Source organism: Candida theae (genome assembly GCF_024610275.1).
Source record: "Candida theae strain CBS 12239 chromosome Unknown scaffold58, whole genome shotgun sequence".
NCBI classification, from domain to species: domain Eukaryota; kingdom Fungi; phylum Ascomycota; class Pichiomycetes; order Serinales; family Debaryomycetaceae; genus Lodderomyces; species Lodderomyces theae.
The window spans coordinates 33457-55175 of NW_026261422.1; the positions used below are offsets into that span (position 1 = coordinate 33457).

At 40.4% G+C, this 21719-nt stretch overlaps 14 protein-coding genes across 14 annotated transcripts; 8 read left to right on the plus strand and 6 right to left on the minus strand. All coding sequences in view use genetic code 12, as the record gives it.

Moving 5' to 3' along the window:
• Positions 1-158: 158 nt before the first annotated feature.
• Positions 159-827, minus strand: NAT4 (Nat4p; the record flags this gene model as incomplete). Its single annotated transcript, XM_051751359.1, has 1 exon — positions 159-827. One exon carries the CDS (start codon positions 825-827, stop codon positions 159-161), a length of 669 nt encoding a protein of 222 aa, XP_051609407.1.
• Positions 828-964: 137 nt separating this feature from the next.
• On the plus strand, positions 965-1480 carry KGF57_002085 (uncharacterized protein; the record flags this gene model as incomplete). Its single annotated transcript, XM_051751360.1, has 1 exon — positions 965-1480. The coding sequence occupies one exon, from the start codon at positions 965-967 to the stop codon at positions 1478-1480; it is 516 nt and encodes a 171-aa protein (XP_051609408.1).
• A 397-nt stretch (positions 1481-1877) lies between these two features.
• KGF57_002086 (uncharacterized protein) lies at positions 1878-3134 on the plus strand (the record flags this gene model as incomplete). The annotated part of the gene is made up of 1 exon (XM_051751361.1): positions 1878-3134. One exon carries the CDS (start codon positions 1878-1880, stop codon positions 3132-3134), a length of 1257 nt encoding a protein of 418 aa, XP_051609409.1.
• A 246-nt stretch (positions 3135-3380) lies between these two features.
• OPT6 (Opt6p) lies at positions 3381-6062 on the plus strand (the record flags this gene model as incomplete). The annotated part of the gene is made up of 1 exon (XM_051751362.1): positions 3381-6062. The coding sequence occupies one exon, from the start codon at positions 3381-3383 to the stop codon at positions 6060-6062; it is 2682 nt and encodes an 893-aa protein (XP_051609410.1).
• A 134-nt stretch (positions 6063-6196) lies between these two features.
• KGF57_002088 (uncharacterized protein) lies at positions 6197-7516 on the minus strand (the record flags this gene model as incomplete). Its single annotated transcript, XM_051751364.1, has 1 exon — positions 6197-7516. The coding sequence occupies one exon, from the start codon at positions 7514-7516 to the stop codon at positions 6197-6199; it is 1320 nt and encodes a 439-aa protein (XP_051609411.1).
• Positions 7517-7732: 216 nt separating this feature from the next.
• Positions 7733-9931, plus strand: NUP84 (Nup84p; the record flags this gene model as incomplete). Its single annotated transcript, XM_051751365.1, has 1 exon — positions 7733-9931. One exon carries the CDS (start codon positions 7733-7735, stop codon positions 9929-9931), a length of 2199 nt encoding a protein of 732 aa, XP_051609412.1.
• A 21-nt stretch (positions 9932-9952) lies between these two features.
• Positions 9953-11233, minus strand: RPN6 (proteasome regulatory particle lid subunit; the record flags this gene model as incomplete). Its single annotated transcript, XM_051751366.1, has 1 exon — positions 9953-11233. The coding sequence occupies one exon, from the start codon at positions 11231-11233 to the stop codon at positions 9953-9955; it is 1281 nt and encodes a 426-aa protein (XP_051609413.1).
• Positions 11234-11611: 378 nt separating this feature from the next.
• On the plus strand, positions 11612-12778 carry KGF57_002091 (putative RNA methyltransferase; the record flags this gene model as incomplete). The annotated part of the gene is made up of 1 exon (XM_051751367.1): positions 11612-12778. The coding sequence occupies one exon, from the start codon at positions 11612-11614 to the stop codon at positions 12776-12778; it is 1167 nt and encodes a 388-aa protein (XP_051609414.1).
• Positions 12779-12878: 100 nt separating this feature from the next.
• KGF57_002092 (uncharacterized protein) lies at positions 12879-13382 on the minus strand (the record flags this gene model as incomplete). The annotated part of the gene is made up of 1 exon (XM_051751368.1): positions 12879-13382. The coding sequence occupies one exon, from the start codon at positions 13380-13382 to the stop codon at positions 12879-12881; it is 504 nt and encodes a 167-aa protein (XP_051609415.1).
• Positions 13383-13471: 89 nt separating this feature from the next.
• Positions 13472-14656, plus strand: KGF57_002093 (uncharacterized protein; the record flags this gene model as incomplete). The annotated part of the gene is made up of 1 exon (XM_051751369.1): positions 13472-14656. One exon carries the CDS (start codon positions 13472-13474, stop codon positions 14654-14656), a length of 1185 nt encoding a protein of 394 aa, XP_051609416.1.
• Positions 14657-15186: 530 nt separating this feature from the next.
• On the minus strand, positions 15187-16551 carry KGF57_002094 (tRNA (guanine) methyltransferase; the record flags this gene model as incomplete). The annotated part of the gene is made up of 1 exon (XM_051751370.1): positions 15187-16551. One exon carries the CDS (start codon positions 16549-16551, stop codon positions 15187-15189), a length of 1365 nt encoding a protein of 454 aa, XP_051609417.1.
• A 110-nt stretch (positions 16552-16661) lies between these two features.
• Positions 16662-17732, plus strand: KGF57_002095 (exosome non-catalytic core subunit; the record flags this gene model as incomplete). Its single annotated transcript, XM_051751371.1, has 1 exon — positions 16662-17732. The coding sequence occupies one exon, from the start codon at positions 16662-16664 to the stop codon at positions 17730-17732; it is 1071 nt and encodes a 356-aa protein (XP_051609418.1).
• Positions 17733-17915: 183 nt separating this feature from the next.
• Positions 17916-18701, minus strand: KGF57_002096 (p24 family protein; the record flags this gene model as incomplete). Its single annotated transcript, XM_051751372.1, has 1 exon — positions 17916-18701. The coding sequence occupies one exon, from the start codon at positions 18699-18701 to the stop codon at positions 17916-17918; it is 786 nt and encodes a 261-aa protein (XP_051609419.1).
• Positions 18702-20430: 1729 nt separating this feature from the next.
• KGF57_002097 (uncharacterized protein) lies at positions 20431-21438 on the plus strand (the record flags this gene model as incomplete). Its single annotated transcript, XM_051751373.1, has 1 exon — positions 20431-21438. One exon carries the CDS (start codon positions 20431-20433, stop codon positions 21436-21438), a length of 1008 nt encoding a protein of 335 aa, XP_051609420.1.
• Between the last annotated feature and the right edge of the window lie 281 nt (positions 21439-21719).

A 21719-nucleotide genomic window follows, 5' to 3' on the forward strand; every position in this document is an offset into this window, starting at 1 on the left:
GCTTAGCTTAAGGCAAGAGGAGCAATCCAAGAGGTAATAACCGAGGAGGACAATTAAGTAATACCCTATGGGCAGTTTTGCATGCCTTTAGGTCGTTCTAGTAACACAGAGTGTGCTTGAACAAGTTTCCCGTCGATAATTCCATTTCAATTGCAAGGTCAAGCTGTTATTGCACGTTTTAGGAGATAATAATCGGGTTTCAAAACATTTCCCCGCCTCAACACTTTGTCCACTGGGGAGTCAGTTGTCAAATTGTAGTCCATCCCTCCATACCAGCGCAACGCTCTCTCATTATCTGAAAATACCGTCAATGCTGTTCCCCTTAGCAGTTTGTATAAGGGGTTCGATGATTTAACCAAGTCCGCAGCTACCTTGTGAAACTGGTTAATCAAAAGTTGTCCAAGACCTTTGCCCTGAAGTAAGCTCCTTACATGTATCTCGTACAAGTACAATACCAACTCGCCTTCAGAATCGAGACACATTTTGAAGCATATGTAAGCCGAAATGGTGTGTAACTTTGGGTCAATTAGTAAAACAAAAATTAACCCCGGCTCTCTTAGTTCCAATTTCTTATCCCTCTTCCACTTATTGCCATTATGTTTTATATAGAGTTGCCCAATATTCTCGTCTATGAGTTCGAGAGAGACCTCCATGCACTTGTTGGACATATCCCTAGTTTGACGAATGATTGTTTCGTATTCTTGAAAATCAAATACACCTTGCATGTGATTCATGATTATATCTGCAGCAATAGCTTCAACCAGCTGGTCATCATTCTCTGAGAACTGGTGAAATATCTTGCCATCAACTTCAAACTCTATTTCCATGTACGTAGTCTCTAGTCTTGGTGACGAAATTCAACGCTCCCACCTCCCAACGCGACGCGCATCTCTTCATAAAGTTCAAAGAAAATTGAACCGACGGACAGAACTTAGAAAGCAAAAAGATAATACGCCACGATAAGATGGACCCAAAGAGTGACGACACTGAGTACCTGATGGAGCTATTATCATCACCATCTTCAAGCATAACTGAACAAGTGAACGAAATGCAAAAAAGTCGAAGTAAAGCCAGACTCAATCCACTTTCATCCTCACCCACGCCGAGTAGAACTAGAACCTCGGAGTTTCATCACGTAACCAACCAAGAGCAAGCTCGGAGATTCTCTACAACAAATCCTAGAAATAAACACAACCGAATTCGCCAAGTCAGAAACCAACATCGGTATGAAAAGCTACTGTTGCAGCGAGAAGGTATCTCTGACAAACAATATAAACAGGACGTTGAAAGAGAATATGCGGAGCAAGTACGTGAATATGTAGAAAGTGAACATATTGATCGACTAGTTGAAGACGAGCGTGAGTTACTAAGTGAAAACGAGAGAAGCGGGTTTGATATGCAGGAAGCAGAAGAGAGAGCGTGGGAAGAGGAGATGGAGTTGATGGAATTGATTGGCTCCTTGAATTTGGGAAGTGGATGATGGGGATATGGTTTTTTACTTTTGAGTCATAAATGAACGCGGGGAAAGTGTAACGGGCGACGGGCGGTGCCTTCATTTCTTGATGTTCCTGGTAATTGAAGAAAGGCAATGAGTTCCAAAACCCACAAGGGATAAAATGACGCAGAATCTTGCAACATTGTGAGCATCATAACAGCCGAGGCTCCTTTCGAAAAGTGTGATACCGCACTGTTGTCTCTACAGTTTACGAGAAATGCTGCAATGGTTCACCACGGGATTGAAATGCCAGGGTGCTGCTACGATTTGAGGTGCCCCATCGATCTCTGTTGACGATTTGTATTTACGTGTGAATTGATAGATTAATCCTCGATTCAAAGACCCGATTAGTTAAAGCTGAACAGTGGTGTCCCATACAAATATGTCGCGAAAAACCTCAAGATGCGACATTGTGCTGCAAAAATGGAAAACAGTCCACAGAATATTTGGTTGTAAGAATTTGACTAGCCACCATTTGCTTCTGGACAAAGCTCCAAATATGCAATATTACCAAACTACAATGCATTTGAAACGACTTTTTGGTGTAGGTACAGGTGTTTCCATGTATCCAGAATGCACCGAGTTTGAATTGATATACAATTGCTTGATTCCAATCTCTGTCCAATTGAGAATTGAATATTTGGGATACAAAAGTTGCCTTGTACAAGACGTTAAATTACCCGATGGTGTCGAAGCAACGGTAGGTACAGAAGTCGAAAGCTCAACCACAAAAACAAGTACAACCGACATATATTCAAAGCATCCTGACCTGTCTCATAAAGAAGATGCCATGGTGCACATCACAAAAGGGTCAACAGTGCGAAATCAGAAGGCGACAACCAAGGCTGCCAAGTCAGACAAGTCTTTTAAAGCGAACTTTTCTTGCATTGAACAACCAAGGACCACTTCACTCAACAACAAGGGACATGATGTTACTCCTACCAACTCATCTGCCAAAAAGTCAACACCATTACCGGTGGATGACAAGATCGAATGGGATACCTTGTATAACACAAAGGTACTACCCCTTCTTCCTCCATTTTGGAATGGGCAACTACCCAACGGAACACCACCGCGCCTTGTGTTCATACTAAAGGAAGCCGCTTGCTATGCTCGTATAAACACAAATGTGAAAACCAAATGTGAAGATGAGATACGGTCTTTTCATGAGACCCTTCGTCAGCATCTACTGCTCGATTCAGCTGATACGAGGATCGAAGTCCGTAACGAGTTGGAGCTGAAAATTTACGTTAGAATAATGTCGTTATACTACATCATAATGAACCCCTTTCCAACTTCTTTGGATGAAGAGTATGGCGCTGACAGGTTGCAAAAGTTTGGCAAATTAGCCAATGGAACTTTGAGAGCAATAAAGAATTTGTTGAAACATTGGGGCCGCCTCTTGGCTGGCAGTGAAAGACATTTAACACTGATAAATAGGCAGTTGAATATCAAGGTTACAGAAATCGAAGAAGAGATAAAGAAGGTTCTTCAACTTAGTGAAGAAATTAAGAAGTCTCTGAGAGATCCAGAGATGGAGGAGAGTGTCGCAACCCAAGATGCAGTTGATGCAAATATGCCAAACGAGAGCTCACGTGTGGGACTAGTACAGCATGGGGGCCGGAAAATAGATGTCTAATTGCATTTATAGCAAACAAACTATGTAGAAAGCTTGACTTCGATCTAATGGAATTCATTCTTGAATCGTAAAGATTCCACCACGCACAAGGTCCTTCCAGTTTAACTTGATTTGTGCAAAGTGATTGAGTAGTGCAAATTCCCTCCCCCCCCCCTCGATAACACAAAATCATCTGCCAAACAAAACAAAAAGAAAGTTAGCTTTCACGTTGGAGATTATTTGCGTTGGAAAATTATCAAACTGGAAATGAGAGAACCAGACAATATAGAGCTTCAGCATCTCCACGAGCCTGAGGTAGAAAGTACTTCAGACAGAAAGTGGTCACTTTCAAGATCACAGATTTTATTAATACTATTGCGTTTAGGGATAATCAGTGATGAAGTGTACCGTCGTGGAGATTATCCCATACAAGCATTGCCAGAAGGGGCAGAGTACATTATTGAAATTATCAACCGCATGGATGTATCCGAGGCGATAGAGATCTTGCGGAACGCGTTAGTTGAGCACAAAAATGATGTCAATTTCTTGCAGGAAGATTACCACTTGTTGGAGAGACTCGTACATTTAATTCCACAACACGAGGGGGAAGAAGAGGATAAATCAAGCATAAACTCTGATGAGAATATTTCACACGAATTTAACAAGAACAAAACCTACTTGCACATCTCAGATTGGTCGTTGCAGAGTCGATTGGAGGCTACATTAATCCACTACCATTCGCCATATCCGGAAATTAGAGCCATCACTGACCCAATAGACGATACAGAGATTTTCGTTGAAACGTTTAGATGTTATTTTATTGGTTTCTTCTGGACCCTTGTAGGGTCCATCATCAATAGTTTTTTTGTGCATAGAATGCCAAATATATCATTGAGTTCTCACACGATACAGATACTACTTCTTCCTTGCGGGAAGCTATGGGAAAAGACTGTCCCAAACATGCGAATATCAATTGCGGGCATATCATTCGATCTTAATCCCGGCCCTTGGACTTACAAGGAGATGATGTTGAGTTCCATTATATACCTGTGTTCGGCAGGTGTGCCATATCTGATTTATAATATTTTTGTTATGAAATTAGACAGATTTTACGGCTTAAAGTGGGTTACGGTTACGTTTCAAGTACTTTTGACTATCTCCACTCAATTCTTGGGCTTTGGGTTTGCCATGATTATGAAAAAAGTTTGTGTATATCCAAGCAAAGCTCTTTGGCCCACGATATTGCCAACTATTGCACTCAATCGGGCACTAATGAACGAAGATGCCAACAACAGTGTGTACGGTTGGAGAATATCACGATTTGGCTTTTTCGTTGTCGTTGGTGTGGTTAGCTTTTTTTACAATTGGATACCCAGCTATTTGTTCAAAGCTTTGTCAACATTTAACTGGCCAACTTGGTTTAATCCGTCACTGATACATCTAGTAAATATAACGGGTACAATTACAGGACTAGGGCTCAATCCGTGGCCCACATTTGATTGGAATATTTTGGACGCTGGTGGTTGTTTGACAATTCCATTCTACACGTATGTAAACCGATACATTGGGAGCATTATCGGGTTTTTTGTGATTGTCATTGTCTACTACTCAAATAATTATTTCACTGCTTACTTTCCTATAAACTCAAACAAACTATTCAACAACAAGGCAGAAATTTACGACGTGCACCTGATATTGAATGAGAAAAGTCAATTTAGTGATGATAAGTACCAGCAAATTGGCCCTCCATATTTCTCAGCAGCAAACTTGGTTCTATACGGTGCTCATTTTTGTCTTTACCCATTCGCCATATTGTATCAATTTGTCACTGAATGGGACTCAATGAAGGCAAGCTTTATGAGCGTGTGGATTTCATTTAGCGACGCATTTAAATCCAAACACAGCGATGGCCCCTATGGAAGGTACGCTGATGATCCGCATTGCAAAATGATGTCAAAGTACGAAGATGTGCCAGATTGGTGGTTTATTGCCATAATTGTGACTAGCACGTTATTTGCAGTTGCCGCCGTTTTGTTTTACCCAACTGAAACCCCAGTATGGGGAATCTTTTTCACTATATTGATAAACTTTGTGTTTTTGATCCCTTTGACTTCAATTGCTTCTACAACAGGATTCTCGTTTGGTCTCAATGTCTTGGTTGAGTTGATTGTGGGGTACAGTATACCAAATTCTGGAATAGCATTGATAACTCTTAAAGCATTTGGATATAATATCGACAGTCAAGCTAGCAATTACATCACAGATCAAAAACTTGCCCATTATGCAAAAATTCCCCCAAAAGCCATATTCAAGGGACAATTGATATCCACATTGATAAATATCATTGTCTCACTTACAGTTGCTAACTGGCAACTTGCAAATATACCAGACATTTGCGATGCACATCAAAAGGACAAATTGAGCTGTCCTGGAGCAAACACATATTTCTATTCGAGCATACAATATGGAGAGATTGGACCTAAAAAGGTATTTTCTGGACTATACCCGGTTCTTAAGTGGTGCTTTTTGCTAGGAGTGTTACTTGTATTTCCCTGTGTTTGGTTCAAAAAGAGAGGTCCGATAAAATTGGCAAGATATTTTCAGCCTAGTGTATTGATTGGCGGTTTCTTGGACTATGCACCTTACAATCTTCTGTACTTCACTGGCGGGTTGTATGTGTCGTACTTTTTCATGTATTGGATAAAGAAAAACTATTTGTTGTGGTGGGAGAAATACAACTATATCCTAACCAGCGCCTTGTCGGCTGGAGTTGCTTTTAGCTCCTTGCTCATATTCTTCACCGTGCAGTACAATTCGCATAAACTTGTCTGGTGGGGTAACACAATTAGCGAACAGGGAATTGAAGGAGGCCAGCAACTGTCCGTTTGGCTAGATGCATCAAAGGCACCCGACGGGTATGTAGGGATAAGAAAGGGACACTTCCCATGATATCCGCCATAAAAATGATGAAACTTCACTTCTAGGCACAATTCTCAATAATTGAATTATTTGATCAAAAGGGGGAGAGAACTTACAAGAAAATGAATGCGGTTTAATGGACGTTCTTACTGTACATAACCTATTCATAGATCTTCTACTAATAGCAACCCATTTGGATAGACCAAATCGATTTCCTCAATCCGCTTATCCATTTTCAGTGACAAATCTGTCCTAGGAGGTAACGGCGAAGCCAACTTGAACTTAAATTCAATTCTAAAGTCATCAAATTTACTGATTGCGTCTGATTCTGTCAAAGTTGAAGTCAGATTCAACAAACCCTGTCGAACAATTTCAACAAATACAAACACATCCTCTATTCTGTAACCTTTTGGGAAATAAGCCGTCACTCTAGTGGAATCCGGGAACTTCAACACGATTCTTGCATAATTCTTTGCCTCTTCTTTTGAAGGAGGGGTCGTCAAATGTTCATACTGGCGCGCTTTATACATCAAATACTCCTTTGCCAACGCCTTTCTTTTCTTTGCATTCTTCTTCATCATATCTTGTTGCATAGATGCCATGTAGTTATATTCTTGCTGCTTGCGCAATACCTCACTCATGTACTTGTCTTGCAACTCCTGACGAATCAATACCAACTCGGGTTCGTATTTTGCAATTTTCTTCACAAACTTGTTTCGTATTACAGTATCGGGATCTTCTGGCGGACTAACTTTTCCACCCTGAATTTTGGCGATTAATGAGATTTTTGCCGGATCCTTTTTCGGACCTTCTGGAGTCATTTTCGTAATTCTAGTCAAACACAAGACCCCCAAAAATGGAAACTTCGTGACATTTAAACTGTTTGCCAATTGATAAGCCTCCGGGTTCTTCAAGTCACCGCCCCATATAATGATGTCATTGTTGAAGATCTTAACAAATTCCTGATTCATTATAATCTCGTTGAATATAAAGGAAGCGCCTTCATTCTGGGGGTTAGTCAAGTATACAAAAAGGAATTTGCCTCGTTGGGTGGCCATGTACAACGCTTGGGTGTAGCTCCCTTGGAAGAATGGAGGTAACTGATTTGGGTATTGCGTGGCAATCAGTGGCTGAATGCTGTCCTCCAAGTCTCTGACAAACTTGTTAACCTTATCAATAGGATCAACTATCTCGTTTGGGGAAGGCGCATTAGTCAAATCTCTAAAGCACACGATATTGATGACGGCAGTTAAGACTCGGAATATTAGTAGAAGCGCAATGATAATTGGTTTAGCAATAATCACATTAACGTAGGTTGACAATAGTTTAAACGATTCACGTAGGCTAGTTGTGGGTGGATCACTAACTTGGTCTTGTTGATATGCACCAGGCATAGCATTGTTGCTATTGGAGGGCACATCGTTCTGTGTCCTTTGATATCCTGCCCGGCCAAATATAGAGTCAAATAAACTTGGAGGCGCCATGTCAGGGGTAGAATGGATGTGTTGAATAAAACAAGACCACGCTTTATCTCTTTCTCTCTCTCTCTGATCAGAGCTGTTTCTTCCCTCTGAGTACACGGAAACCCACAAAGGGAAAGAGGAAAAAAGGAAAAAAAAAACACACACACATACACACACATAACAACTGTAATTGTTGTTGCCAGTCGCTAAGGTATTTAGCTCTACTTTTTCACATCAATGCCCCTTTCACTAAAAAGCTTGGTATCTGAGTCTGAATCAGAGAGTATTAAGGTCCAGTTTGCAAAAGTTTTGGAAAATCAATTAGCCAAAATAAGGGCTTTCACCGACTCCTCTTTTGATGACTTGACCAATTCGCATCACACACATCCAGCCTTAGAAATCGTGCAGCAGTTTGGTGACATAACTTCCCAAAGAGCATTCCAAGCTAAGTTGCAAGAAATAAATGATGAGACACCTTCATCAGAAGAGTTTGAGTATTGGGATCTTGAAACGAAACTTTGGAGACTTGTTGAAGCGTTGTACTCGATTCGGTTGAGCTCTTCCGCGACTGACAATGAACTCGAGGACGAAGAATTGAAATCAATCTTGAACTGGTTGCAAGAAAATTCTGTGGAGCCTACTGTACCTGATGTTAAGGGTTCAAGCAACAAGTTACTACACACTGGGCTTTCCTTTGGCAGTGAAAACGACAAGATACTGGTACAACACTTGGATGCTGACGCACCATTGAGAAGTAAAAGGAAATTCGAGCTTGCTGACGATGAGAAGAACTCAGAGGATTTTGCAAACATTTACAAATTTGTAATTTTGGGTCAGATAGGAGCAGCAATAGATTATGCTAAAAACACTGGGAATTTCACAACAGCATTGATTCTTGTTGAAGCACTAGAAGACCGTAACGAGGGAGACAACTTCAGACCGAAAAAAGAACAAAACAGGTCTGCATGGATTAGAGTCCTCTACAAGTTGTCTCAAGAACCTTATTTAAGTCTCTCTGAGAGGTTGATTTGGGCGTATTTGAGTGGAGGTGATATTGGTGAAAACTTGAGCCGTGCCTCCTCCTCATACGAGGAATATTTGAATGTGTTGATCCAAAAACTCCTTGTGAATCATGTTTTAACAAAGGAAGGCAAAAGCAAATTCGATTACATTCATATCCCTCCACCACAAGCGAGATCAATAAGTGAAATTCTCGATGTTGTGTCAGCAGCCAATGGAACAAAGGCGCAAGAGGAAAGCACACATCCAATTAGAGTCATATCAGGTTCTGTGATGATCAACACTGTGGAGTCTATAATCGGATCCGTTGACGAATACGCTGATGAGAATATCTTTAGAGTATTGACCCATTTGGCAATTTTTCTTGCGTTAGTAAAACCACTACAAAATCCAGGACAATTGGGTGATTTAATTACCTTGTATATCTCAAAGTTTTCCAAAACAGATCAAATCGAGTTGATACCGTTGTATTTGTCATTTATACCAAACGAAACCAAATCAAGAGAGGTGTACTCGTTGATACTTTCTTCGGTCACAGACAAGCAGGAACGTTCTAAGCACTTACAAGCAGCAAGACGGAATGCTGCTTTGATGGATGAAGATGGAATGGTTCTTGCAGGTGACGTGGCAAAGGATAAACTTGACAATGTCTTGAAGATGATTGTTGAAAAGGTAATGCATAGCACTGCATCTCATTACGACAAGCATGGTGGAACAATTGTGATCTCTGACGAAGACCTGGAGGACGCAGTGAGCGAAGATGATGTGGAGTTATGTAGTGCTGTTGCCTGGCTTTATGATAACAATATGTTTGAAGATGCCATAAACGCGACGGCAGAAGTCATTCGCCGATTCCTCAGAAATGGTAAATTAACCAGTTTGAGGAGATTTGCAGAAGACAAAAACTTCAAGAGTCTCGTTTCTGCTTACAATCTCCAGGTTACAGGAGAAGAGTATGATGCAGTTAGTGAAAACACAAAACTCGAGTTGGCAAGCTACGAGAACTTTGTGGAAGGGTTGAGGTTGTTGGATCAATGGAGAAGCTTTACAGCTGATAATAATACATATGATGGATCAACTGTTGAGGCTGCACTCGCCAAGACAACCAAACTTATGAACAGCCTCATTTTGAATTGGTTCCAGAGTCTGGAAGACCGCGAGTTGGTGGCATTTAGAGAATCTTATGTTCCCTATTTGATTATGGAGTTGCTTACAATTTATGAAAATGCTAGAGAGAAAGATTGGAAATATATAAGGTTGGCTTTTGATTTGGCCAATCAAGTCGCTGATGATGAGGCTAATGACTTGCTTCGGTGTTTTGAGGCTAGCGGGCAATTAAAAGATTTTTTGAAAAGAGTTGGCCAATTGTCTGCCACTGCTACTGAGAGAGGGTTGAATGGCTTGTACTGTTTATAGAATTAAATTTGCTATAAATTTTTAATTCAATGCGGTTGCTTTGTCATACAACAAGTCAACAACGTTGGACAAGTTCTTCACCAAATCCAACGACGCTTCATAAGCAGCATCCTTTTTTGGCTCATCGTAAATGATGAGCCAGCCATTTCCTTGGTCCAAGACTCCATAAAACACCTTGTCCAAAATCATTTGACTCAATTTTCCCTCCACCTGTTTGACATTCAATCCAATCACTTTTGCAATGTGCTCCAATTCAACACATTCGTACGACTCTATAATCTTTAGCAAATTCACTTGTAGCAATTGATCATACAATGAGTTGAAATGACTTTTGATGATATCGTCAGATTTCAACTCCGCAGAGTACTGGATCAAATTGTTTTCAAATTCTTTCAATGATCTGTTGGAATACGCCACAGCAATCGATTTCATGGCATCTATGTCTTTTGATTGGTATTGCACCACATTCTTGTTCTTTAAGATATTGTTTACATCATCAATCAAATTCAACATAATTTTGGACAACAACATGTACTTCAAAACCTTGACTGCGGTTTTGGAGTTCTCATCCAGCTGCTGAGAGTTGAAACCTTCAAAACTTTCATAAAAGTAGGAGAATGCCGTTTTGTAGTCTTTATCCTCCATGTTTAGGATCCCACTTTGGCAATCCAACTCTGCTTGCAATAATGTTGGACAATAAATTGAATTGGCCGAGGTTCTTGCACTGGTTAAAGCCGCTTTGGACTTTGCAATGTTTCGCAACGCGTGGTATATTTTACTCTCCAACAATTGAACCTCCACTAAAGACGACTTGTCATCTAGTTTTTTGTATTCTTTCAACAATTCATTGATGTATTTTAATGCTTCATGGTACTGATGTTTTTGGTACAAGAGGTCACTTAGTTTCAACTGCAAATTTTGTCTCAAAAAGGATAGCTTGGATTCAACGGCCCAATCAATTGACTTTCTTGTAGCATCAGTTTGCACATCTAATGCACCCGTCAAGTTATCAAAATATTCAATCAATGTCCGAACTATTTTGGCAGTCTTTGACTTTGCAAAATTCCCAAGTAGCTGTCTCGAATCTGTAAGTAATAGGGAGAGCTTCTGAGGTTGATCCAGTGTCTTGTAAATCTTTCCCAATTCCAAAATTGCATTCTCCTGGAGTTGTAACACTTTGGCGGACGTCGAGGACTCGTGCTTGGAATCCTCTAAAAATTTTTGATACTTGGACTCCGCAACATCGTACTGTTTCTTTTCAACAGCCTCCCTAGCCTCCTCTATCAATGCTTGTTGTGACATCTCTGTATTTGACGTGTTTGTGGATGATTGATGAAAAGCGGTCAAAGTTTTGATTTTTGCCATCAAAAGTATGGCGACAGGTTTCCCTCAGTGAGTGAATGAAAGAAAGAAGAAAAAAAAAAAAAGTTTAAAATGAAAAGTTCCCACGCACGACCCTATTTTACAAAGTACCACACGAATCGACCAGAGAATACGCAGATGATGAACATATACACACTGTTCCCGAGGTCTGCGTTGTTGCCACGGGGGGCTTTACTAAGTCGGTCTGTGCCCAGACCTGCTTTCCCCTTGCTATCACGCTGTTACTCATCCAACCCCTTTCCAATCAATCAAACACAATCCAAGAAGGATGGAAAACCAACATCAAAATTTGGCAAAATGGTCAAATACGTTCAATCGCAGTACTTTCAAGACAAGACTATGCCTAGAATATACCTTAGTGCTATAATTGTGTCATTTATCCCATTGTACTTTTATATGCGTGACCGTTACTACGAAGACAAACAGCTAAAGATTATTCGTGAAAAGTACGCCAATGACCCGGATTCGTTAAGTGAGTACGAGTACCTTGCTTTGAAATCGTTGAATCAGACTGATAAGCTTAGGCCATTGGAACAGAAAAAGTACAAAATTTACCAGCTTATGAGGAAAGAGTTTAGACGCAAAAATTTCTTGTCTGGCGAGATGTTTAATCCCACCCCAGAGGAATTGGATGAGTGGTATATGAAGCAGGCTCGATTCGGTGGCAGGAAGAAAAAAGCACCCGTGTTACAGGATGTTCTGGAAGAGTACAAAGTCAATTTTGACAATACATCCATAGCTCCACCCGAAGACACCACTGATTTTTATGATACCAAAGCGAAAGAATATGATGATGCTGTAAAGTGGGAAGAACGTGGAATATTCATGGGAATTAGAAGACGATGGTTGATGTCGCATGTTCAGGGTGATGTTTTGGAAGTTTCTTGCGGAACTGGTAGAAATATCACTTACTTATCGTCATATATTGACAAGATCAAATCCATAACATTTCTTGACTCGTCAAAGAATATGGTCGAAGTAACGAAGGAAAAGTTTGAAAAGGCGTTCCCCAGTTTCAAAAAAGTTGCTTTTACTCAAGGAAAGGCTGAAGATTTATTGAAGATGGCACCCAGAGATCAGTCGTTAAAGTATGATACCATTGTGGAGGCTTTTGGGTTGTGCTGCCACGAGGATCCAGTTCAAGTTTTACGGAACATGGCCAAATTGTTGAAGCCTGGAGGTAGAATCGTTTTGCTTGAACATGGACGGTCAAAATGGGATTTCATCAACAACCATTTAGATTTCAGATCAGACAAGAGGATGCAAAAATGGAAATGCAGGTGGAATTTGGATATTGGTGAGTTGGTTGATGAGGCTAACTTAGACATAACTTTGGAAAAAAGAGCTCATTTGAGTACTACTTGGATGTTGGTATTGAAACGACCAGAAGACCCAATCACTTTGGATGAGAAACCGTTTTTGGATAAGTTGTTTGGAAGAGAAACGAAATCGTTTAGAAAGTAATTCTTGTATATATCCTGTATAAACGGAGGACTTAGTGTCGCTTGTGGAAAACACCAGATCATTTGTTTGAAATGAAATGCACACAGCTTGTAGAAGTATGTCATAGCATCACGCCTGTCTCCTCATTCTCTTCCAATTGCTCCGACTTCTCCTCTTTTTGAACGCTCTTATCAAGCTTGTTTATATCGTCAAGTAAGTTTTGCTCTTCCTTCTCCTTGTTCTCAACGCTCATCAATCCCCTTTCAACCAACTCCAGATTTATGCTTTCCACTCTGCCGAATTGTCCAAGCAAGCTCAACTTATTTTCATCAATCGTTTCGGTGTACAATTTCTTGTCCTCTGATGATATCCCATCTGCGTGTAGTTCGTCAAGTAACTCATTATTCGTCTCGATCAATTTGAAAATAAAATGTCGCTGCTGGTCTTTCTTGGACTCCAATTCAAACTGCGAAACATCCTTAATAGCATTTTGAAATTCTTCTAGTGTCAATGTTGGGAACTCCGACATAGCTGTTGTAAACAAGGAGAAGGTGATATTGGAGGTGGCAAAACCGGAGATAAAAGTTCTTCCAAGTGTCGCAATGATTTCATCGCGACTCAACATTTTGGCGACATGATAAAAAGAAAAAAAGAAAAAAAGAAAAACGAAAAACACGACTTATTGTCTCCTGGCGTTTGGTGTAAACCCCCACCATGATCAACCGTATACGACGTTTCCTACCGAAAGTCAGGAACTTCTCTACTGCCAACCTACAACCAGAGACCTCACTACCCCAGCTCCATCCATTGCTTATCCAGCGTGCTCAAAATCTACAATGCGAACACCAAGAATTACTGAAAAAATTGGACTCGTATGACCCAGTGCTCCAAATACAATTTGATAGGATTTCTCAAATCATGGAAAAATACGACAAATTCGCTTTGCTCAATAATGAGGTTTCTGAGCTTTCCAAAATCAAAGATCAGGAGTTGGTAGAGGATGCCCAAACTGAAATTCAGTCGTTGATTCCTCAATTGCAAGAGATGTGCAATGAATTGAAGAATAAATTATTACCTCCAGTGAAGTATGCAGAGTGTAAAACCATGATTGAGCTTAGGCCAGGTGTTGGTGGGAATGAAGCAAGTTTGTTCACAGAGGATTTGCTCCAGATGTATGTCAGTTTCGCAATGCACAAGAATTGGAAGTACAAAATCGTGTCAACTGGAAAGACCTCAAGTGGGTTTTTGAATGAAGCAATTTTGGTCATAGATGAGCCCGGATCATACGATATCTTGCGCCACGAGAGTGGTGTTCATAGAGTACAAAGAGTACCGGAAACAGAGGCAAAGGGTAGAATTCACACGTCAACTGCAGCAGTAGTGGTCCTTCCAAAGTTATCTGAAGGAAACGAACAGAGTTTACGCAGCGATGAGCTTCAATTTAAACCTGGAGAGGTGAGAATTGATACGATGCGAGCCAGTGGGAAAGGTGGTCAGCATGTCAACACTACAGATTCTGCCGTACGATTAGTGCATATTCCTACAGGAATGATAGTCACTCAACAAGATGAGCGATCCCAGCCACAAAACAAAGCTAAAGCTTTTGCAATATTGCGTAGTCGATTGGCAGAACGTGAGCGGATACAAGAATTGGAGAAGCAAAAGAATCTTCGAACTTCGCAGGTGAAAACTACTGATCGCAGTGATAAGATACGAACATACAATTATCCTCAAAATAGAATAACTGATCATAGATGTGGGTACAGTCTACATGACATTGATGGTTGTATGAAGGGCGAGAAATTGCAAGATATAATAGATAAGGTGACGGAGGTTGAGTATGAGGAGAGGATGGACGAAATGGTGAGCGCACAATCCACTGGCGACAAGGAAGTATAGTAAAAAAAAAAATAAAAAAGTAGAATAAGTTTTACGGGTGTATGTATATAGAGCAGAAGAACGTGTGGAAGGGTCTGCATTGATCTTGAATTGTATTGGTTGTGCATGTATTGATTTCAACTCTTCACTTTGTCACTCTTTGTGAGCAGCCTTTGTTTGATATGATGTGATGTGATATGAGTGGCTACCGTCTTACGTTCCCATTCAGCTCCCTTGTCATAGAAAAGGAATGAATGAAATTCAGGTACGTAGATTTGTGGTCCCAAGTGGTGGGAATGTGTGAGAATACATGAAGTCTATTTTCGCTGGTAATATACCAAGTCATTTGTTTCTTGTTAACATTTGTTATCACTGTGTTGGGTCCTGGTTAAAGATACACCCATTTCTTGGAACACAGCCACAGTTCGGCCTCTACGATCACCGTTGTCCAAAATTCTAGCGTCGCTGTATATTGGACAGCAGAAACTAAATTTTTTCATTTCAAGTTAGTGTCAATTTGTGATCAATATAAGTACAAATTCCCCTTCTAATTACTTTCTAAATGCAACCTCCTCTGGCAATTCAAACGACACGCAAAACATTGGTTTCGTAGGACTCACCATACGCACCTGGTGGAATTCCATCTTGGTAATATCTAACTCATGGCCAATCAATTTGCATATCTTCGTCCATAACCTCTGACTCAACTCTTGCAATGTTGGATCTTCACCATTTTCAAATTTTTCAAAACAGTGAACGTGTATCCAGGGTAGTTTGAACCCTGGTTCGCTGCGAATTTCCGGATGTTTCGAATAAAGTCCAATGTACGCATCGAGAAAAGTCAAGGCGGAGTCTGGCAAGTTCATAACAAAGTGGTGGTAGAATTTAGGTACTGGTATTTCTTCAGTCGTTGTGATTCTGTTGTTTTTGGAGCGTTTCACAATAGTCTTTTTCAACGGACCCTTGTTTGATAACTCATGTAGCAAATCCGCTGCTTTTGAAATGAACTCACGTCCATCCAAGTTCCACGCTTTGACAAACGTGTCGACCTTGTTCAATTCGATATTCTCTTGCAAGTACTTGAAACTCTCTGGGTTCAAATCGTTGGCTAGTACAATGGTATCCTTTTTACCACTGGGCAATGCAAAGGGTCCTACTCCAGCCATGACATCACCCACAACTTCATGTTTTCCGAATTTGTCAACAAGTCTTTCGTGCTCAGTGCTGAGTCGTGAGTTCCAGTAAACTTTGCTGAAATCAAACTTGAAACGACACCCGCTTTCATTCTGCTCAACGACAAAGTTGTCCTCTCCTGCAAGTAGCTCCAAGGGGAATGTCCGAAACTTGTTAGCGATGGTATCCTTCTTGTCAACAACTGTCTTGATGGATGGGTTTTTGTCCAAAATGACTTGTCCAATTAATTTACCATATGGTTTGAATTCGTCTCGTAAGTTCAAGTGCGCGAGATGTCCGGCTTGACTGTACCCACTAGGGACCTCATCCGCTAAATGCTCAGGTAAGATCGCTTGCAAAATTTCGTCACTTTTCCAAAATGAGTAGTCAAGTTGGAGTTGATACGGCCTCAATTCAATATCATACTCTTTGATCTTTTCCTGTGTCTTTTCAGTCAAATCCTCCACCTTCTCAACACCTTCTCTCAACAACACTGCTTTTGAGTTATCCAAATCGATAATGTGTTTAATATTGCGTACGTAAAAGATATCGGGTTGGCATGCCTTCACAAATTGTCCCAAGAACCTAGGCTGAGGAAAATAAGCAGCTTTAAGTGGGATTGTTTTGTGGAAAAAGGAGCGGTCCAATTCCCTCATCTCTCGATTAACTGGGGGTTTATACGACGACATAACTATTGACTGTCTTTGAGATTTAGATAGGTGTGATAGTAGCTTCAAGTTCATGTGGTTTTGAAAAAGTTTTGTGAGTCAACAAGGATTGCCGAAAAATTCTTAACTCTATAGTTCGTCCTCATCTCATCGTCATCGTTAAAAGCACAATACAACACAACACAATGGATACAGCAGGAGTCATCAGTATAACTAAGCCAACCATGCGAAGTGGATATGATGATGATGAAAAAGAACAAGAAGATGATGAATCAATGCAAGTCGAGGATGAGCAGCCGGCTTTTGAACGTTCCGAACAACTGCAAGAAGTTCGAGCAAATGCCATAGTCACACCAGGAGAATTGATCACGAGCGACCCAGTATGGATGAAGGGCCATGGTACTTATTTCATCAACGACAAGACTTACTCCTCGGTAGTGGGTAACATATCGCGTGTCAACCGCCTTTTAAGTGTGAATGCTATACGCGGGAAATATGCACCGGAAACTGGAGATCATGTTGTTGGACGCATCACTGAAGTTGCCAACAAGAGGTGGAAGGTAGATATTGGAACCAAACAAGATGCGATATTGATGTTGGGAAGTGTTAATTTACCGGGAGGGATCTTGCGTCGTAAATCTGAATCTGATGAATTACAAATGCGGTCGTTTTTAAAAGAGGGTGATTTGTTAAATTGTGAAGTACAAACGATATTCAATAACGGTATTGCATCGTTGCATACGAGGTCGCTCAAGTATGGGAAGTTGAGAAATGGTATATTTTTGAGGATTCCTAGTTCGTTGGTTGTCAAGTCCAAAAATCATAGTTATGATTTACCTGGAAATGTTTCTGTTATATTGGGAGTTAATGGATATATATGGCTTTCCAAGACGAAAGCTAAACCTTCACAATCGTCGGCCATAAATTCCAGTGGAGTAAAAGTCCAACAGGGAGCTAAGGACTATACGCCGGGACAAGGTTCGGTGTCAATCACTAGATTAGAGGAAGAAAGTTCATGGGAGATCTATAGTGACAAGAACGAGGATATTAATCAGGCAACGAGGAACAATATTGCTAGGTATTACAATGTGATTAAAGCGTTGGCATTTGGGGAATTGGGTATAACTGAACAACGAATCATAATGGGATACGAAGCAAGTTTGGCGTATTCAAATGTGGGTAGTTTGATCGATAGGGAGTCGATGGAGCAATTGTGTAGAGAAGTTTTGACGAGCGAAGAGATGAGGGGCCAGTAATGCAATTAAAAAAAAAATGTGGGCAAACTGTGTAGATGAAATAAAAATTGATTGTCTATTAAAGGTGAGATTAATTATAGAATGAATTAAAAGAGATCGAATGCAAAATGGTGACAATGATGGGGGGGGGGGGATAAAATGAGTATGTTTCGTGAAGGTAGTGGAAACAGAAGGAGGGGTGGCTCACTTGACGACTCTCCCGAGGTATAGTTTGAACCACAATAGCTGTATAACCCCGCAAACAAATATCGTTGCGCAAAGCACAATGCTGATAAATGTATATCCACTGAAAATCTCTTCGTTGGTATCTCTCAACTTGAACTCCTGATCCAAGAGTTCCTTCACCACGTCATTGGAGCTGTGTAGTTTGTCGATGATATTATTAAGGTCAAGGGACACCATATTCATCTTGTTGTCAAATTCACCTTCAGTGAGGACCCCGTCGAGATATGCAAAGAATTGCCTATACATTTGATAATCGGTTTTCTTGATGTCGTCTTTGATATTCACTGACATTTCCAACTCAAATGTCCTTGGTTTGAAGCTCCATGATAAGTCATGAAATGTGTTGTAGAAGCAAATATGTACAAATTTGGTTGGGTCCAAATCACGATCTTGTAATTTCGCAGCCAGAGAAGCATCGCCTTCATAAGTGACACCTTGTGGATTGATAATGAGCTCGATAGGGTCGGAGAATCTTTCCAATTTCTGTTGGTCTCTCAATTTGTTGCCAAGGTTGTCTAAAACTAGCAAATTCAAGTCTTGCGACGGCAAATGTTCAATTGACTTTATAGTGAGAAAGAGCACATCTTTTGCTCCAAGCTCGTAGGAAATACACTGTTGGAGATTGTCTAGCGAAGGTATTTGGTTTTTCTTCAATGGCGGTACTAGGACCCCAATACCGTGTGAAAGTGGTAGTAGAACAACCGCAAATAGGAAGCAAAAAATTCGTAGTTGACGTGTATGCATTGTTGATACTGATGCTGGGGAAAGGTGGAGATTAGATGACTAGAAGCGAGTGGACTGAGCGTCTGTGTGTCTGTGTGTGTCTGTGTGTGTCTGTGTGTGTGAAAGATTCTAATAGCAAAGGGTCTTTAAAGCATGTAGTGACTTCCACACAATATCAACAGGAGAAGGAAGTGAAAAAAAAAAAGTAGAAAACGAAAAAGTATTAGACTACTCTGTGTAGTAACGATGGTGGTACTCTAGTGTATCTGTGTATAAGTGTGTAGGTGTTGGTGTTGGTGTTGGTGTTGGTGTTGGTGTGATTGTAGTAAATGTTAAATCAAACCCTGTGTTGTTGTGTCACCAAGTAGATGTAATCTCGTAAGTTTCTAGTTTTCCATAATTTACTACTACTACTACTACTACAATACACGTTTAACAACCAAATTTTCTTTTTTTTTTTTTTTCTTTATTTCGAGAAGAGAAAAGAAAAAAGAAATTTTCCTATTTGATTATTTAGAGTAAAGTAAAATGAAACGCGACAAAGACCTAATTAGACCTAACAAATTTGCATAATAAGTAGTTGTATGTTCAGTTTCAATCCTCTTGAGCCTGTTCTTGTGTGTGTGTGTGTGTGTGTGTGTGCGTATATATACATTTGCCTCTTAGTTTCGTAATAAAACTTGTCACAGCCCATTCTATCGAACGAGTGTGTGTAAAATGTGTATTGAAAACTAGGGGTCGTAATTTCAAAAAAAAATTAAAATAATACGTGATGTACTGCATATAAGCAGTATCCCTTGTGTTTTATTTTTTTTTTTTGCTCGAAGCAAAAAAATTTAAGTCTTTGTGTTGTGTTTGTATCTGCTGGACGTTTGGCTGAACAACAGCTAATGTAATGTATGCTATCTACACCAAACGAGGGAGGGGACGGATGCGGTGCCATTCATATCAATCATAGTCATCAAGGCTTGATGATTCAAAAGGAGAGGGAGAGAAACTGCAACAATTCACTCTTTTAATTATCATAGTTTTATGGTTTGTATTGTCTCTATGCTCTCTCTATTTCTTCACCAAGCAATTGACGCGTCATAAAAATAGGTGATCACGTGCGCTTATATTGTTCTCCTATTGTCCCGTCCTATTGCTAATTGCTTTTGTTGTCACAAGACTTCTTACCTTTTCAAGAAGGTCACACTCGATAGATTAAATTATGTATATGTGTTTGTGGTCTGAAACACCAGAGATTTCTTTATTGCGTTTGTTCGGAGATAAGCAGCACGTGCTACTCTTATTCCCGCAACTTTTTTCTTTAACCCCTACAAAGAATTCCGTCTTTTTTTTTTTATTTTTTCTTACTCTTCTTCTATAAGATCAGTTCTTTCCTACACTTTGTTCGTCTACCAAACAGAAGTGGTTTCTAAGATTTAACATACGATTAGTTTCCCTTTCACATGCAATCAAGTTTCGGAGAATTGCACTCTAGTTTAATCCTTATCTATTTCATCTTCCCTTGCCCAATCACCCATCTCCCTCACCCTCCCCCTTTCCCTCTCTCTCTCTCTCTCTCTCTCTCTCTCCACTATAATTACTAAATTGCGTGTGGACACTAAAGCGGAAAAAAAAAAAACGATAGATGAGAAAATTTTGAAAGACCCCACTTGCTGAAACTCTACGTATATAACCATCAGTTTCTTCCCGTAACAAGCTGTCCTCATTTTCTCCAATTTTTTAGTACAGCAGTGGTGCGACAATGACAAGCGACAATAATCCTTTGACCACAGTTGACATATCCTACTTAGACGACCCCAAAATCGCCAAGGAGCTACTAGACGCATTGGTATCGCAAGGATTTGTATTCATCGATGGTCATAATTTCCAGGCTAGTGAAGTTGACAAGATTTTTGACATATCCAAGCAATTTTTCAAGTTGCCGTTAGATTACAAGAGGAAATTCCCCTTTGATAGTTCAAATAGTGGGTATATCGAATTCAATCGGGAAAACCTTGATCCCAATGCCAAAAAGGATTTCAAAGAGGGGTTGAACTTTAGTGGTATAGATTTCACAACTGGTGGGCCATCAGGTGCAATCCCAGACTGGTTTGTTGAAGAACAGGAAAGATACACATTTGTCAAGGATATGACTTTGAAGTTGAATAAATTGGCCCTCGATTTGCTCTTGCTTTTAGCTAAAGGCCTTGAAATTGAAGGTAATGACAAAGAAGGAGGAGTTCCAGGTGCTGAATGGTTTACTTCGAGATACAAGCCCACTTCCAAGTCCGGTTCAACTTTGCGGTTTTTGCACTACCCTGCTCAAACCACAAACAACAATGGCGATGGTGAGGTGCGTGCTGGTGCCCATACCGATTACGGCTCAATGACTCTTTTGTTTCAAAAGAAGAACCAGGAAGGGTTGGAGATTTATAGTCCTGTGAGTAGGAAATGGGAAAAGGTGCCGTTTGTCGATAGTACCAAGCCAGGTATGGCTCCGCCAATAATTGTCAATATTGGAGACTTGTTGAGCTATTGGACTGCTGGGTTGTTGAAGAGTACCATTCACAGAGTCAAGTTTAGTAATTTGCAAACGGAAGATCGATATTCGGTAGTGTTCTTTAGTCATCCAAGTGACGAAACGTTGTTGGAACCAGTGCCTAGTAAATTACTAAGAGATCGCACTGGTAGAGGTGTTGCAAAGGACACCGAGTATATCACAGCTTTGCAGCATTTGGAAAAGAAGTTGGCAAACACTTACGGGTACTGAAAGTAATTGTTATGAGAGTGGGTTAATAGAAACAGTATTGTGTAAGTACTGGGTTAGGACCACGCCGGTGGTATTGTCTTTTAACGGTACCGACTATGGTATAGAATTTCCCCTGGTACTTCGACGGCCCGTCTTCTATGCATTCCGAAATCTGGTCTCTATCCAATCATAGTCCACGATTTGCGCAATCTGCTACATGATTTCTTTTTTTTTCTCATAGAAGATTGTATTGTTCCGCGCGCGATTTTGTGTAGATTTCTTATCTCTGATCCGTAGATAAA